The sequence below is a fragment of the Mauremys reevesii genome, linkage group 1 (genome assembly GCF_016161935.1).
Source record: "Mauremys reevesii isolate NIE-2019 linkage group 1, ASM1616193v1, whole genome shotgun sequence".
In the NCBI taxonomy this organism is placed as follows: domain Eukaryota; kingdom Metazoa; phylum Chordata; order Testudines; family Geoemydidae; genus Mauremys; species Mauremys reevesii.
In genome coordinates, this window is record NC_052623.1 from 156,689,284 (window position 1) to 156,708,541 (window position 19,258).

The 19,258-nt window shown below is 40.8% G+C and overlaps 1 protein-coding gene across 10 annotated transcripts in view; it reads right to left on the bottom strand.

Annotated features, from left to right (window-relative positions):
- The window catches only part of CASK (calcium/calmodulin dependent serine protein kinase), a 407,811-nt gene that overhangs the window by 191,908 nt on the left and 196,645 nt on the right, over positions 1–19,258 (bottom strand). For all 10 annotated transcript variants that reach the window (XM_039525884.1, XM_039525847.1, XM_039525842.1 and 7 more), the window contains 2 exons: positions 9,879–9,956; positions 1,611–1,683 (listed from right to left, as the gene is read on the bottom strand). In XM_039525884.1, the coding sequence (XP_039381818.1) occupies positions 1,611–1,683; positions 9,879–9,956 (151 nt within the window). The remainder of the gene's footprint in view (positions 1–1,610; positions 1,684–9,878; positions 9,957–19,258) is intronic.

The window sequence follows — 19,258 nt, forward strand, 5'->3', positions numbered from 1 at the left end:
AGTGTCACTCCTAGTGTATTTGTGTAAAACTACAAAAATCCTCACTGCCAAAATAAGATAACCTGGTGCAAAGCATTAAAGCCATCCTCACTGGAGAGATGAATTTACTGTTACCAGTGAAACCTAAAAAGCAACAGAGAAACTCCTCCCTAAAGCGCATCCAAGTTCATTCTATCCATTTTATTGCAGTTTCTTTGGCAGAAGGAGGATCAGTGTGAAGACGTCTGCATAGAATCATAGAATTAATAGAATCCAGTCCCCTGCACTCATGGCAGGACTAAGTATTATAACAAACTATGTTCTAAACCTTTGCAGATGAATCCTTCAGGAAAAAAAACAGGTGTTCCACATGGGGCTCCTTCAATAAGAAACAAACAGGTTTGGGTGATATTCCTTCACATTTTGCTCATTATTTCCTCTCCTTATCCTCCCTTCTTCCTTCACTCCTCAGATCTCCTCACCAGTACAGAACGGGGGTGTTGATGAAGTCAGTCAAACATTTCTTACCTGAGATTTTTTTTTTTTATGACTTACCACCACCACACCAAACCAAACCATGCTCAATATCTGAAGAGCTATGTAGTTCTACAAAGATGCAGCTATTTTTTTTTGTGATGACTCTCAAAGTTGCTTGCCTTAACAGTTTGTATGTTACACAAAGGGTAAAAAAGTGTCCAGTTCCTGAATTGATGTGTTTTATCTACATAAGTTTGGAAAGAAGTTTCTGTCAGGAAGCAGAATGTGATGACTTACAGTTCTATGTTCACATCAAAGTGCTTAAACCGCCCCATGTCTCAGTATGGATGGACACAACCTATTAGGGAAGACTGGTGGAAATATCTTAAAAAGGAAATCGTAAAAAAAGTCTTTCAGTCTTTCTCACTAACACAACCTTTTATGTGAATAGCAAGCAATAAGCTATTATTTACCATTAATGACCAGAGTCCTTGATCAGAACCAGGGACCTGTTTGGCTAGGCAATAGGAACTGACCAAAACTCACTCCAGAAGATTAGTTTAATGAACATGGAAAACATGGAATTTTGATTATGTACATAAACTGTTTTTAAAATGAAAAATTCTACTTTTCCAAATATGGTGTGCACATGTAAAGGATCTATTGATAATTGGGGAAAAGTTTAGAAGAGTATTTTAAATTAGTTGACTACTTTAAAAAAAAGGTAATATAACAGACATTTCATTTAAGCACAAACATCTCTAGAGATTTAGTTTTTGCTGAACATGGTCACTAAGCTGTCAAAATGATGAAGTAATTAAATCTTCTACCAATTTCAGTTTAATTTATACAATTTAGTAAATCTCAAATTTTCTTTAAAAGAAAATTCACAAGCGGAAATTATATGAATATTCAGCACTCAGAAGTCATATAATAACTTTCAAATTAAATTACAGTTACATACATATTTAACATGTGAATAAATAATTATTAAATATTTTTATGCTGACAAAATCAAGAGATTTTCCTTAAAAGTATCAACGTTGCTAGCACCAATTATGTTTCTCCTGCATACAAACTCCCATTTTACCCTAAATTACAGAGAGCTTTCAAAGTAGGCAGGATGTTTATTGTGGAAATGAGAAAAGACTTACCTTCACATCCCTGTGAATTATGTTATTATCATGACAGTAACGTAGAGCTTCCAGTATCTGTCTCATGTAATGACTGTAAAAACAAAATATGTCTAAGACTATATAACAAACTTGTGAAAAAATACTATATAAATACGGTGCACTCAGTTTTAAGCCTCCCACCTACAAAACTATCATTACAAAACTTACCTTTAAAGTCCACAATTATAAATATGCCAAGTGTTAGAGTGGGAATTATGTATTCATAAGAATGAATAATAAAAATAAATCGTGAACACTAAAGTTTCTAATGATTTCAAAATCTGAAGGGTATTTTGACCATTAATAAGTTTTTTTTTTAAACCCACTCACACAGTTAAAAATGTAATTTATAATAAAATAAGCTTATGCTAACAAAAAAGTGTACAATATTATTACTATTAAAGTTCACTTTATTTTTTCCTAATATTCAATTATTTCTACTAATTTAATAAAGAAACAGAATCACTGTTATAGGAATGAACACACTGCATATCAATACATGCAAATCACAAATACACAAAGAAAAGATCAAAATATTATGTAAAAGATTAACAGAGGAAAACTGAAAATCAACTAGTTAAGTAAAGGATCATTCAGCCAGTTACAACAATTACATTGTGAACAATTACATTTGATGAAGACAATACATATACACACGAATTTGCCAAATCCATGAATACATTTAATAGGCATTATATTTGCTTATTTTACATTTAGTATACACTAAATTATAACCTCAAGCAGGATTCATTTCAGGCTGTGGGATTGTATTTTAGACTTGTAATCCTGATTCAATGTCATTTTTAAAAAAAATCCCTATGGAACAGTAATGAATGCTAATAATAGGGGCATAGGAATTCTGCAAAAACTTTTATTAAATTCTACAGAATGTCCCTTCCTCAATTCTACAGATCTCTTTGAAAAATGTGCACTGATCTGGGCGCCAGGAGACCTGGATTCATGCTGAGCTCTCCCACTGGCTCACTGGAATGACTGAGGGCAAATAATAATGTCTCAAATTTTCAAATACATTAAGTTAATTTTTGAATCTCCACTTTGATATCCACAAGGTGCTAAGCACTCACAAATTCAACTGATGTCATTAGGGGCTGTAGGTTGTCAGCATATCTCAGTTTGGGAACCCAAAAATGAAGGAATCCTTCTTTAAATTTTGGCCTGAAACTCTCAACACTTTGGTTTCTCCATTTGTGAAATAAATATTTTGATATTTATTCACTTTTATAATGTGCTTTCAGATCTATCAATGAACAATACTATATAATGCTATATAAGCAATGAAAATTATACTGAATTGTATAGTGAATTATTAGTATTTTTAGGTAGTTTTAACTAAGTGATCATTTTGCTTCAGACAGTTTTTTCTAACTCATCCCCATCTTTCCATCCCAAAAGCATGTATACCTGACTCTAGATCAGGGGCTGGCAACCTTTCAGAAGTGGTGTGCCGAGTCTTCATTTATTCACTCTAATTTAAGGGGGAAGGTTGGCTGCCGCAGAACCAAGCTTCTGCCTCCTGCTCCCGCAGGGGAGCGCGGTGAGCGCGGGGGCTGAGTTAGGCTGGGACCGCGGCAGGCAGCTGCGTGGCGCTCAAAATCGGCTCGCATGCTATGTTTGGCACGCGTGCCATAGGTTACCGGACCCTGCTCTAAATTTTATGGTCCTAGATTTTCACTCTACCTCTCCCTTCACTCAATTGCTTTGCAACATTATTCTGCAGAATGCCCCTTAAAATTAATCCAACCACAATGGACACAGCATGCTAGTGTGATTTTCTATTAGAATCGTCAATAGTAGAAGTCAAATTGATAAACTACTTGGCAGCATTTCTGAGGTAAAAATTCAAGTTCACACAATACATTAACTAAACTCTATTACTAGAGACAACATAGAGCATACAAGGGAAGTTGTGCATAATGAAACAATGAAAGTATATTGTGCTTCTTTTTCCAACTTAGAACATCTCAGATAAAGTCAAAACAGAGGCTTCACACCACTACCTAACCCAGGGGTGGGCAAACTTTTTGTCCTGAGGGCCACATCTGGGTATGGAAATTGTAAGGTGGGCCATGAATGCTCACAAAATTGGGACTGGAGTGCAGGTGGTGGTGAGGGCTCAGGCTGGGGCTGAGGGTGAGGAGTTTGGGGGTAGAAGGGTGTTCCAGGCTGGGACCGAGGGGTTCAGAGGAAGGGAGGGGGATCAGGGCTGGGCCACAGGGTGTGTGTGTGTTGGGCTCTGGACGGGGGTGCAGGGTCTGGGGATGAGAGTTTTGTGGTGCAGGAGGGTGCTCCGCGCTGGGACTGAGGGGTTCGGGGGTGGGGGGGGAGATCAAGGCTGGGGCAGCAGGTTGGCTCAAGGGTGCAGGCTCAGGGCGGCGCTTAACTCAAGCAGCTCTGGGAAGCAGCGGCACGTCCCCTCTCTGGCTTCTACATGGAGGCATAGCCAGGTGAATCATAGAATCTCAGGGTTGGACGGGACCTCAGGAGGTCATCTAGTCCGCCCCCTGCTCAAAGCAGGACTAATCCCCAGACAGATTTTTGCCCTAGATCCCTAAGTGGCCCCCTCAAGGACTGAACTCACAACCCTGGGTTTAGCAGGCCAATGCTCAAACCACTGAGCTATCCGTCAGCTCCCATGGGAGCTGGTCCCAGCAGGTCCCCACCCTGAGCACCAACTCCACACTCCCATTGGCTGGGAACCATGGCCAATGGGAGCTGGGGGGGGGGGAGGGGAGGGAGGAGAAGGGCAGTGCCTGCGGGCGAGATCAGCGCCCGGAGACTCTTCCCCTCCTCCCCCGCAGGAGCCAGATCTGCTGGCCACTTCCGTGGTGCAGCACAGAGCCAGGATAGGGAGGGAGTCTGCCTTAGCCCCACTGCACCACTGACTGGGAGCCACCCAAGGTAAGCCCACGCCCCAACCTCCTGCCCCAGCCTTGAGCCCCCCCAAACCCAGAGCCCGCTCCTGCACCCCAAAGCCTTCACCCCCAGTCCCACCCCAGAGCCCGCACCCACAGTCCAGAGCCCATCCCCCTTCCTACACCCCAACCCCCTGCCTCAACCCACAGCCCCCTCCCATATTTCAAATCCCTTGCCCCTTCCCAGCCTGAAGCACCCTACTGTACCCCAAATCCATCATCCCCACCCCCACCCCAGACCTGCAGTCCCAGCTGGAGCCCTAACCCCCTCCAACACCCCAACACCCTGCCCCAGCCCAGTGAAACGAGTGAGGGTGGAGGAGAGCGAGCCACCGAGGGAGGGGGAATGTAGTGAGTGAGGAGCGGGGCTAGGGTGTTCGGTTCTATGTGATTAGAAAGTTGGCAACCCTATCTGCAATTTATCTTAAACTTGTATTTCTAAATTAGAAATTGAGTTAAGTGACTGCATGAAAAGCGCTCAACAAGTGTAGAAACTTCTGGATCTTCCACAGTATTTGAGAGAGCAATATGGTAATAGGATCTTCTTGTAGACAAAGTGACAAATTATCAGCTTCCATGCATTTCACACGAGCAGAGATGCCACGTATACAGAGGTAATAAATTCTAAAATCTACACCCACTTAGCAGTGATCTGTTTTTATTTAAAAGTTTCTCACACTTCTTTGCAAATTGCACATGGTATTTGTCTCAAGCAGGACAGATTTATCACATACTTATTTCACTGGAGTTTATACTCAGTGACAAAGTTAGGCAAGCACGCAAGTAAGGACAAATATTTTGAACGTTAGTCTCTGAAACTGAGTCAATTTAAAATTTAGGGTTGGATAGTTAAAACTGTAAAATAAGCTACATAAGCTATTACTTGACTGCATGACCATCACAACACAGAATATGCACTACTGTCAGAATCAATTTTACATAAAATTTGATAACAAGTATTATGATAGAGATGAGGTTATATTAAAATGACTTAGTTGACAGCATTCCTACAAAATAGAGGAAGGGACAGTCACAGCCTCAAGAAGTCTATGTTAAGAAGTAAACAATACTTTTTATTTATAGAGATCCAATGGATGACCACAGGATTCATTTACAAGTTCTGATCTTGGTTCCACACATTCTGTGATTATCCCATGTTTAGCACTTTGACCACTCACAGAATCCAATATATCGTGCACATTTAAAGGGCATATTAATGAAATGAGACCACAATATATTTTAGGGAAACAAGAAGTCTCTCCAATACTTGTCAATCAACATGGTGGGGATTTAGAGCCACCTTTTGGCAGACCTTATGTTCACATCAGTTCTCCAAAGGACAGTCTTCTAAAGCAGCAACAGCAAATAATTCACTGAGAAGTGTCAGATTACACAAGTACATAAAAGGTTGTTACAAGGAGGAGGGAGAAAAATTGTTGTTCTTAACCTCTTATAGGACAAGAAGCAATGGGCTTAAATTGCAGCAAGGGAGGTTTCAGATGGACATTAGGAAAATCTTACTAACTGTCAGGATGGTTAAGCACTGGAATAAGTTGCCTAGAGAGGTTGAGGAATCTCCATCATTAGAGTTTTTTAAGAGCAGGTTAGACAAACAGCTGTCAGAGATGATCTAGATAGTACTTAGTCCTGCCATGAGTGCAGGGGACTGGACTAGATGACCTCTCAAGTCCCTTTCAGTCCTATGATTCTATGATTAGACAGAACTATATATAAATTCCAATCAACAGAGATCAGGGAGAATTTCACACACACTTCAGTACACATAATAGAATCTCTTTGGTGTCTACAGTTTGGTGTCTACAGACTCTGCTGTTAGGTTTCCTGCTCAATCTACGGAGGCTTTGGCTATTCAGTGAACTATGAAGTATGGGTTTTTTTATTTGTGTAATACTGTGTGTACATTTAAGAATCCAACAGACTGAACAAAGATTTTATGAAGCTACAAGGTCTAGAAAAATGAGCCCAGAACTAGAAGCCCAGAATTCATGAGTTCCACTCCCAACTCCAACTGACTTACCCTATCACTCAAAAGGATTTTTACAAAAATCTATGCCCATGGTTTCAGTTACCACCTTTTGCTGACAACTCAGCTGTTCATCTCCCCTCCTGAACTTGGCCCCTCTGGTCCAATATCACTTCCTTTCTCACTTATATTTTTTTGGACATCACACCATTTTCTCAAGTTAAAAGGTCAAACTGAGCATCTTGTCCTCTTTTGAAACATCTCCTGTTTCTATTTTCACTTTCTCTTTTTTACAACTTCTTCACCTTCCTGGTCAAGCTCTGGTCATTTTCAACTCTACTCACCTCCTTTGTTTCTCATACCTAGACTTGTGCCAAACACAAGTGCAGAAGTTTCTCCTCCTATATCTCCCAAATTGCTACTTTATCAGTCTCACTGCTAAAACTCTTGCATGCTATCATTTCTCACTTAGAAAACTATAACCTTCTCCTTTCCAGCCTCCTTGTCTCTTATTTTACAGCTCAAATACATTCAATTTTAGAAGTTATTTTTCTTTTCCAACACTCTGATCATGTCAGCTTCCTTGGAGCCCCTCTGCTGGCTTCTTCTCTCATTCTACATAAAGTTTAAACTCCACTGCAGAGCATTCTATGATTCTAATCAGTTTCTTTCTGTAGCCCCTTCCAGGACTTAAACCTTTATAGCCTTTACCTCAAAGCGAAATATCAATTTCTGCATGATTCAAAGGCCTTACTGGCAGAGCTGACTGCAAAAAGAAACTGACTAGAATTATTGCTTTGCCTTTGCAGTTAACTTTCAGTATAAAGAACTTGATATAGATAAAAACTGACTAATACTAGTCAGTGTAAATCTGCCTGAAGCTCTTTTCACAGAAAGTTGCAAACGGAAGCAACCTATGTTGCTTGTCATTTTGCCTACTTGGTGCCTCAGGCTAACTTGCCTATGTTACCTATGCTTAAAACAAGCCCTTTCCCTACAAGTTTGATTCATTAGGTGGCACTCTTGCCCCACACTGAACTAATGCCAAGCAGAGTGTTAAGTGCTGTTGATTTTGGAACAAAAAGTAAAATCAGTGTCCTTACCCACTATGGTCCTTAAAGATTCTAAGGGCTTGTCTACAATTAAAACACTACAGGGGCACAGCTGTGCCACTGTAACACGGGAGGGGTTCTCCCATCTGTGCAGCTAATCCACCTCCTCGAGAGGAGGTGGATTCTTCTACTGACCTACAGCTGTGCACATGGGGACTTGGGTTGGCTTAATTACACAACTCGGGGGTGTAGATTTTTCATTCCCTGAGCGACGTAGTTATGCCAACCTAATTTTCTAGTGTAGACCAGGCCTAAGAAAGGAATTTAGGCCCAATAGCCTGGCTAGATTATAGTCTGAATAACTGCTTCCTTGTCTTCCTATTGCTATTGTTTCAACTGAATACAACATATTTTAAAATTTATTTCTTGTTCTAAACTGTTGCATAATGTTATTGTGCTGTTAAGTAGTTGCTGAGACCATCCCAGCAGCTCCATAGTTAAGACTACTATGTTTTTACACAAAGCACAGTTTAAATCCCTTAAAGTACTGTTAAACCTCACAGAGATCATTGCCAAACTTGCATAAATTTAAATGAGGATAAACATCAGTATTCTAGATAATTTTCATAGTATATTCAGTTGTAGTTTTTTCCTACTAGTCTAATGTTTTTGGGTCTGTATGGCTTAGTTTCAGCAATTACATATTTCTAATTTTCTGCATTAGTTAGTCCTATAAAACATACCAGCATTGTAGGATTTTGGGGAAAAAAGTGTGAAGTCTAAACAAAGACATGACAGTATCTGACATACTTTTTTTCAGATACCAAGGACGCAGATGGAGAACGTTTCTCTGCTATGGGCTTCCTAGCACAGAAGAAAGGAGCAGGAGTCAATGATCATTGAAGCCGACTAAGCTCAGCATGGGCTACAGGGAGCAGAGCGTGCCAGGATGAACACATTAGTAAATAAGTAGGCAGGGGACAGGAGCACTTTTCTTTACCTGACAGACCTACTGTGGCTTCTTCATGCTGAGAACCATAGCAGATCTACCAAGTGGAAAAGGCACTAAAGTGTTCAGTGCTACAGCAGGGAAAGACACTCAATGCTCTTTAGCCATCTCCAGGTGATCCTCTCTACTCTTTGCTGCTGCACATAGCCCTTGCCTGTGACTTGCTCCCTCACAGCTCCATACCGCTTCATTCTTACCTCCACTTCCTCCTAAGCCCTACTCCATCGCTTCTCCATGCATGGAACTGTTATGGTTTGCAAGAGAGGAATCCCGGTGCTGCAAGTTAATGCAGTTTAATTCAGTGGAGAAGCCAAAAAAGCATTAGGCTGAGGCAAGGAGTGAAGAAGCAGTCAGAGGTGTGCCTCATCTCCTGAACAGTGGCAGGAAACCAGAGTTTAAAGTGAAACCTCTGGCAGCTCAGGTTGTTCAGGACTGTTTTTTAAAATACTTGGCCAAAACGGGGCATCTGGCAGATGAGAGTTCTACAGGTACCCAAGAGGAGTCTGTGGAAGTAGGTAAATTTTAAAAATGTTCAATTGAATATTAGCAATATGGGATTTCTTTGTCCATTAACAGCTTTGAATTCACTTTCATTTTAGCCTACCATGCAACAGCAAAAGTTAAAAAATTAAATGGGTTAGAAACACAGGTACAGGGATAAGCTTGACACTACTAAAAGCTGCTGAGCATGCCAGCAGTAAAATGAAATATTTAGTCCCACCAGGCCCATTAGCCATCAAATCCCACCCAGTGTGGCACTCATAAAAAGGCAAAGACAAAAACTTAAATAATGACTTTGAAATAGCACGTCATCCAACAATCACATCAACCACTGAGAAGCACAGCTCATGTATGAGGGACCACCTTTTTACATAGTTTCCTTTTAAACGCTCTACTATAGATCTCCCTATAACAGTAGTTCTCAAACTTTTGTACTGGTGACCCCTTTCACACAGCAAGACTCTGATTGCATCCCCACCTCTTACAAATTAAAAACACAATTTTTATATTTAACACTATTATAAACGTTGGAGGCAAAGTAGGGTTTGAGGGAAGAGGCTGACAGCTCGTGACCCCCACATCATAACCTTTAGCGACCACCTAGGGGGTCATGAGCACCAGTTTGAGAACCCCTGAGCTATAAGAATCTGTGCAAACCAATTTATTTATAGCATTTATATTTTTAACCACAAATTAGTGTAACTGAAATTACTTATTCTACCCCCTCCTCTTTACCCCAAGGGATTAATTAGAAATCAGAGTACATACCTGGCTACGGCTTCACTGTACACAAAACCAGCATCTGCTCTCTTTACAATTTCAAAACACAGATCTGCTCCATCCATACTGAGGGTAGAAAGATATGAAAAATGTTCTTGTAAGAAAACAGATAATAGACTGCCAAGTCAAACTACAGTAAAATATTTCAGAAATATGTTCCATTTGTATAATGCTCATATCAAAAGTGCTTTAGATGCATGTACAATTCACAATTAAACAAAACTCATTTAGCAACTATATCCAAACTGTCATGTCAACTAAAAATTCTCCAACCCAAAACATCTCAGGTGTTCAACACTCTCACACTCCTACTCTGACCGCATTAAAAGTCTGGGAAAGTAGCGAGCCTTTACCGCAGTGGTACCCAAAGTTTTTGCACAGGAGGGCCACACAAACCTAAGCACACACTTGTGTGAGCCAAACAGATTCTACATATTTTAATAAGATTTAAAGTCACCTGCATTGATTTATATTTTAAGTTCAGCTTGTTTCGGATGTACTGTATTTAGATAGGCTGTTTCTATGTACAGTATTGTCTATTTATACACTTGTGTAAACTAAAATGATGTAAACATGATGACAAAACGCTAATGAATCAGCTGTTAGTATACAGTGTTGAAGAAGGCTGTGGGCTCTCGTGGGCAGTAGATTGCCCCGCGCCCCCGTGTGCTTTACAACATACCCTAACGTCAACAGATTCAAGCTCAGTCAGACCCGGGGGGGAACTAATTCTAGAACCAACATCTTGCCAACAAAAGCATCCAGCTGGTCCCTGAGGGCCAAAGGACTTGTCTGCTCAGACAATCCAGCTGATCTCATCTGCCACGGTTAGATGCAGTCTCTCCAACACACAGGCCCCAGACCACAGGAGGACTTTATAGGTTAGAAATAAATAACCTGAATAACACTGAGAAATGAACTAGAAAGCCAGCACAGTTTTGGAGCATTGATGATGTAATATTCAACATGTGGGAAGCTCCTTTAAAAGGGCAGGTTCCACATTTTGTAGTAGCTTAAGCTAAGTGATCTTCAAAGGGTACCCCAATGTAGGGTGCTTTACAGTAATTCAGTTGGAAATAGAGGCATGGATGACTATGGCAAGATCCATGTCCAGGACAAATGGCTGCAATCCCCACTTCAGAGCAAATGAAAAAAGCCCTCTTGGCCCCTGATGCTATCTGGAGTTGGATAGATAGCTGGACGGCCCAAGACTTATAGACTTTAAGATAAGAAGGGACCATCATGATAATCTAAATCTGACCTCCTACACATTGCAGGCCATAGAACCTCACCCATTTACTCCTGAAATAAACACCTAACCTCTGGCTGAATTACTGAAGTACTCAAAACATGGTTTAAAGGCTTCAAGTTATAGAAAAATCCACCATTTACACTAGTTTAAACTTGCAAGTGACCTGTGGCTCATGCTGCAGAGGGCAGAGGGCCAACCTGACCCAAGGGAAAATTCCTTTGCGACCCCAAATATGGCAATGAAATAGACCCTGAGCATGTAGCAAAACCCACCAGCCAGACACCTGGGAAAGAATTATCTGTAGTAACTCAGAGCTCTCCCCATCTAGTGTCCTATCACCAGCCACTGGAGATATTTACTGCTAGCAGTTGCAAATTGCCTACATGCTATTGTAGGCTGTCTCATCATACCATCCCCTCCAAAAACTTATCAAAGCGCAGTCTTGAAGCCAGTTAGGTTTTTTGCCCCCACTGCTCCCCTTGGAAGGCTGCTCCAGAACTTCGCTCCTCTGATGGTTAGAAAAACCTTCACCTAATTTCAAGCCCAAACTTGTTGATGGCCAGTTTATAGCCATTTTTTTCTTGTGTCCTTATTGGCGCTTAACTTAAATAACTTCACCTTCCCTGGTATTTATCCCTCTGATGTATTTATAGAGCAATCTAATGTTCTTTTGGTTAGGCTAAACAAACCACGTTCTTTGAGTATCCTCTCATAAGGAAGGTTTCTCATTCCTGGGATTATCTAGTAGCTCTTCTCTGCATCTGTTCCAGTTTGAATTAATCTTTCTTAAACATGGCAGACCAGAATTGCACACAGTATTCCAGCTGAGGTCTCACCAGTACCTTGTACAATGGGTACTAACACTTCCCTGTCTTTACTGGAAATACCTCTATCCTAGGACTGCATTAGCCTTTTTCACATGTTAAATAAGATTGGTCCCAATACCGATCCCGGAGAACTCCACTAGTAACCTCCCTCCAGCCTGACAGGTCACCTTTCAGTATAACCAATTGTAATCTCCCCTTTAACCAGTTCCTTATCCACCTTTCAATTCTCATATTAATTGCCATCTTCTCCAGTTTAACTGATAGCTTCCCGTGTGGAACTGTATCAAATGCCTTACTGAAATCCAGGTAAATTAGATCTACTTCATTTCCTTTGTCTAAAAAAATCAGTTATCTTCTCAAAGAAGGGGATCAGGATGGTCTGGCACGATCTACCTTTTGTAAAACCATGTTGGATTTTATCCCAATCACCACTAATGTATATGTCGTTAACTACTTTCTTTTTCAAAATTTGTTCCAAGACCTTGCATACAATTGAAGTCAAACTAACAGGCCTGTCGTTTCTGGATCACTTTTTTCCTTTCTTAAAAACAGAAACTATATTAGCAATTCTTCAGCCATAGGGTATGACCCCTGAGTTTACAGATTCATTAAACATCCTTGCTATTGAGCTGGAATAATTTTCGTAGTGTGGGTGCTGAGAACCATTCAATCAAACTGTGAACCATTTATATAATGGAAACTACTTCAAGCTAGGGGGTGCGGCAGCACCCGCAGCATTCCTAGTTCCAACACCTATGCTTGCAATTTCATGTGCTAGTTTCTTTAATATTCTTGGGTGGAGATTATCCACGGCCCCCTAGATTAGAAACTTTATTAACAAATTGCAGGCCCACATCCCAACTCTTAGTTGAAGGGGCAGATACCATATCTGCCAGTACTCCATCTTCTCCCCAAATCATCAACTTTATCTTATTCAGATTTAGGTTCAGCCATCTAGCTTTCATTCAATCCTCAATCTTGGCCAGACAGGGGAAGCAAAGCAACCAAAGCATGAGTCAAATTAAATGAAGACATACAGCAGTGTTCTCAAAATACTACAAGCAGTGCAACCCATACCAAATCTGCATCTCCCTTACTGCTCTTGTATATATGCTGAACAAGAGGTGTGAAAAAGACAGAATCTTACAGTACTATACACAACAGGACCTTCAAAGCAAACATCCAGTTACATATTATTATCCTACAAGTCCTTTCACAGGGGAAAAAATGAAGCTACACAAGTGTAACAGTATTTACACCAGGGACTGCAGTTGTATGCAAGGCAATCTCATTCAGATACTGTACTTCAAGGAGGGAAGTCTATTCAAACTGAATTTTAAATAGAAACTTTCAGTCATATATTCCAAAAGGCAACAGTCTCTCCAGCTAGTATTCCATAGGGATGATGTAGAAGTCAAGCAGATAGCTTAGTACCCCTACAGGCTCCCTCACTCGCAAACAACGGCAGTGCACATTGCATTGTTGACTCTGTTCACTGGTTCCTTGTTTTCTTTCCTACCTAACTGCCTGTAGTAAGAGGAGGCCCTGAGATATAAACCTTGATATCAGAGGCCTGGTATGAGGCCTAAGGCCTGAACTAAAGTAATGGTCAAGACTTTGCTAACATAAATCAAAGTTAAGCTGTGAGCCAGAGGCAGGCCCTGCTCACAGAAGCTGGAAAGGAAAGGGCTGATGCTGCGAAAAGAGACATACCTAAAAGGTACTGGCCACCAGATATCAGAACATTCGCATACTCATACACTCCACACAGATAACAAGGAACAGGCTGACCCATCCCAATGACAGGGCCAAAAGGGTAATATGATGGATAGAGTTGTTTTGTTCGAACCAACATGTACAAGTGAGAGGTGGCACCTTACTATGTAGAAGGGTTGTACCTTGCTACGTAGAGGGGTTGCACCTCAATACGTCAGGAGTGATGTGTAACTTGTTTGTACCTCTGTATAAGAATGCACCACTGAGTGGATGTCTTTGTCCAGCCTAGGGGGCAGTGGAAAGTCCCGCCACTGACTGAGCTGAGTCCATTGCCAGGGGGCACATATGTACTGGCTAGCAGCACCTTAGCAGCACCTTGGACTTCGTTTGCCCGGGAGCTGGAGACTGTGTTTCTCTTCGACAATAAACCTGGCCGACATGCCTTCGTACCTTACTAGAGTCTGTGGTCACTGGGGGTTCTCTTGGGGTCTGCTGTGTCAGCTATCTGCGCAGAGCTGGGGCAGTACGCAGAGGGAACACACACGCAGCCGAATGATATCAACATTGAACAGAGCAGAGCACCACACCAGTAGCATCTGACGACACTGCCCATCGAGAGACAAGGTGGGCTAGGTAATATTTTTTATTGAACCAACTTCTGTTGGAGAGAGAGACAAGTTTTTGAGTCACACAGAGCTCTTCTTCAGGTATTCAGATATTCTCTAATATCCTGTGACTGACATGGCTACAACTAATTGCCTATACTCTCTAGGTCCTGGTCGACATTATAAACTTACGTTGGTATAACTACGCTGCTTGGGGGGTGGGGAAAATCCTCACCCCTGAACGACAGTTATACTGACCTAAACCCTGGTGTAGACAGAGTTATGTCGATGGGAAGGCTTCTCCTGTGGACATAGCTACCGCTTCTCAGTGAGGTGGAGTACCTACGCTGAAGGGAGAAGCTCTCCTGTTGGTCTAGGTAGTGTCTTCATTAAGTGCTACAGCAGCGCCGCTGCAGCACTGTAAGTGTATACAAGCCGTAAGGTAATCTAATTTTCAATGAGAAGTAGTAAGGCACCTGTAGATTCATGGAAAATATTGCTTTTATAAACATCAGACTATAAATAAGCTTCCATCTGTCAGCAGTACAGTGTTCTCCAGAACTAAGGAGACTGACTGAGATTTACAGCAAAATGTACATCCATTGCTTAACAGCATGTCTACAAAGTTTACACATCCAAGCTTTAGCAGACCAAGAGAGAAGCAAGCATCAGCATAGAAGACCCCGTATGGAAAGTGACCTGTAAGCAGTTTTCTAGAGCGTCGCTGTGATTTGAAAGTCTGCCTCTCCCCTGATGAGTGCCTCTGCAGTTGTGATCAAATGACGACTCTTTCTCAGGCCTTTGGAAAGGGAGGCTGAAGTGTTAGGGTGGTTGAAAGTGGAGGAGGTATGATTATTCAAGCACCCCTAACTGATCACAACTGCATCGGCACTGCATCACGGGAGAGGCAGACTTTCAGGCATCCAAATTTCAAATAATTTATAGTTTCAAACACCACCTTGCAAGCCAGCCAGAAACTAAAAGGCACCCAGTTCAGATCACAGTACCGTGCTTTCAACACAAAGCTCCACTCAAGTGCACAGATGTAACCTACACCAACTTCAGCTGAACCCATATGTAGAGTGTGCTGTAAGTGGACAAAAGTATAGATAACTGTAAAAAGTCTGCAACCAAAGGAAACTTGCACTCATCTTACCAGGAAAAAATCCTGTTGGCCACAGCTGCTATTTGAGCATCCAGCAGCAATGTCAGATTTAACTAGCCCTATAAATTGCAAAACTATATTAGGGTATTTCTAGTTGTTTCCCCTATATTTGCAATATTACATCAGTCTTGTCGGTCTTAATTTGCCCTTATGCAAATCCCAATCTTTTACACAGAGTGTCACACATGGCACTCTGTACTGCAATGCCATGGCCAGATATAATGGAGATGACGTAAAGCTGGGTGTCAGCTCTCCTGAGATACTTCTGCCAGTGTCTCCTTCTAACCCTCGTACAGGTCTATGTTGAGCTAGACAAGTGACAAGGTAGAACCCTGAAGGATCTTTGGCATGACATTCTTCAGAATAACTATGTTCAGACCTCTCACGAAGGAGTATAGAAGCCACACAAGAGTGACTCTATCCAGACCTGCTAGGAATTGCAGATTAATCAAAATCCAGTGGTATCAAAGATAGATGTCAAAGAGCAATGGCATCAGAGCTAAAAGAATCACTAAGGACACTTTTCCCTCATGTATGATTAAGATGAGATAATAGACTAGTGCCCACAGTGTAGATAATTGAATACCACCACCAGTTTCCTTCCTACAGCCATCCCTAAAACCTTTTACTGAGGTCAGGGAAATCTGAAAATTCCCTACACTACCAGAGTTGTCCAGTCACAACTATTTTAAAAACAAACTTTCCCCAAGAAGAGGGATCAGACACAGGGTGAAAGCAAAATTGACAGCATCAAATAATAGCTTCTTTACAATAATATGTACATCTATAATACACGGTCTCCTCAAAAGCTCTTCTCCTATACACTCTACCTTTAAGATTGTACTACTCCAAATATAAATGTGTTCACTTTAATACTTTTCCTACAGATAAATGGCAGTTTTCAAAAGTGAGAAGAAAATCTCCCTTATTTTTGAAAATTAAAGTCAATTTGAAATTGTCTTGATATTGTTAAAATGGGCTACAGCATGTGAGCAGCAATGGTTTCTACATTTTATTCAATCAGTTCAACTACATCAATCTCACTAGCACGACCATACTGTGTCTGTATTTTTTCCTCACTGAGACTTTAACTGATAAGCTTTCCATGAAAAAAAGCTTGCTGTAAGAGCTGAATTTAAAGTTTAAAATTTATGATGAAAGTCTTTTATTACTGTGGAGTTTGCGAGATGGAATCTTGGTCTCTTCTATGGCAAACTGCAGAAAATTCAATGTGCTTAAACAATCATTATAGCAACATATACTTGTACTTTTGGCCAGGCTGTAAGCAATGGCTGCTATTCCACAGTCCATTGTCTTTGCTGATGGGCCATCAGGCCTGTCCGGCTGTACCTGAAAGGCTGGCTGTGGGTGTTTTCCAGAGTAAGCCCAGTTAAAATACAGATCCCTAGCCAATATTTATAACTTCAGATACAAAAATGATACAGGCATATAAATAGGATAATCATTCGGCAAATCATAACTTTTCAAATGACCTCACATGACCCATCTTGTACAAAATATATCATAATTATGCCATAATTATATCAAAATAATATCACTGTGAAGACTATGGGGTGCAGTGTCACGCCAAACAGTAAACCCCCTTGTTTCCTCTACCACCAGCACATACCTTACCATTACCACAACTACCATATACTGCATACCACACACCACAATCCTAACTTGCTATGGATGCCAGCCTTCCATTACCCACTTTTAGCAAACTATCCCCTACCACCGCTCCCCAGCACAACACATTACATCCTAAACATCCACGAAAAATAGTGTTAGGAGTGGGTACTTTAGTAAAGAGTATATGGAAAAGGGAAGCTAGAGGGAAGGGAAGAGTTACAGCACATGCAGTGTACAGTAGTTGTGTTGACAGTAAGGAATGTCTGTGGATGAACAACAGGGTATCTACTTTTTGGTGATTTCTCTTTTCATTTCCTTCCATTCTGGATTTGAGTCAGCTATGTTATGCGTGTAGCAAACCTAACTATTTCACAGTGAATATTTTTGTATATTAATATTAAATAGCAATAAGATTATGTAATTAAAAAGCCAATTAAGAGTGTTTGTACCATAATTCTGAGCTACTGGAATGGTAAAAATAGATGTAAACCCTTGTTTCCATTTCCAAATTTTTAAATCCTTGTTAATTACCACAATGAGTTTCCCTAAGGTGTACATAATCATTTTATAATAATGTAATTAAGTCCCTTGGCCCATGCTTTGGGACTTTTACAGAATAAATAAAGCACCACAATCAGTACTGCGTGTAATTTATTGCTTAGAACGAAAAAATATTTTGCAGTCAACATACCATAATTTAACAGACATGGCTTTAAAAAAACCAAAATCTCAGGCCCCATCTTTACTGTCCTCCTACCTTCTGATTCTCATCTTCAGTAATAACCCTACCATATGTAGAGGTGATTCCATTAGCACATAAGTGAAGTCTAATTCTAGATATTGGTGGGGGTGTCAACACATTTTGAAATTATGTGGCTTGATCTATTGTAAGCAGGGTAGGCCAGTAGTGGCCTAAACCATAAACGTGGATCAACAGAATGCAGGGAGACAAAGCAAAGCAGCAGATGGCAAGAGCATATGTGCATGAAGGGGAGTGGTAAGAGAGAAAATGAAATCCCCATTGTTGTAGGTATGCAGGATAGGAAGAAGAGTTGAACCTGGAAGGGGGGGGGGAGGGGGAGGGGGAGAGAGAGAGAGAGAGTGTGAGTGTGTGTCCCCCCTCTTGAATATCATCCCAAAAACCATAACTCCTGTCCTCACCAGGTCCTTGGTCAGACTAGGAAGGGACACTAACATTTGGAACAGAGGACACCAACTACAGGCTTTGATAAATTTGTAGAAGATGCTCAGTTTAGCATTATTCAGAGGTGATTTTTCTACCATTTGTAACTGAGTCTCCCCCTCCAAATTAGCTATCAGACTTAACTCATGAGAACTAGTCATAACACAAATGTGTTGGGGACTTCAGTCGTTTTTAAAAAGTTATTGTTGAACAAGGAGATTGTAAACTGCTGAAAAATTATTTCTTAGCTCTCCCATAAGTCAATATGGGCAAACTGATTACCTTCAAACTAAAAGAACCAAATACATATTTTCATATGAGGTGAAATGGTAGTACAATTTAACAGAAGTATCTAAACTGCCTCAGTAAACTTTTATTTCTTTTTTAAAACCAGTAACATAAAAACAAAGAAATGCTCACAAATGATTTGAAAATTTATAGCTTTAGAGTTATGAACAATGCTGCAAACTACAGTCAAAAGGTGGTTTCCATATATTTATTTCCCCTTTTGACATCCCTCCTGCCCTCCCATTACACAAAATGCAGACCCCACCCAATAAACAGATTCCTAATTGGGGTGACGCTTGTTCCCAGGTGCACTCTGCTAGGAACCTCACACCCAGCACTGAACAGTATTGCCACCCCTATTATAGGGGATTTAAAGAAATACTTCCATGTTTTTATTTTGTATCCAAGACCCCCATATAATATTTGTACTTAACAGACATGTATTTGTATATTTAAAAACTGAATACTCCTATACGACTCCAGACTCCTGAGTAACATCTCTTCTAACCAGTAGGTGGAGGTAGACACACATTAACGAATGAAGTGTAATTTTTGTCATCTTCATCTGATCCTGAATTTTCCCAGTCTGAAAAAGTGTTTCCCAGCATTAGGTAACAGCATTTTACAAACTTACCTTCATTATGTTAGCAAAACTTTCCCTCACATTTAAAAAAAACAGGCACAAAAAGGAGAGTCTCTC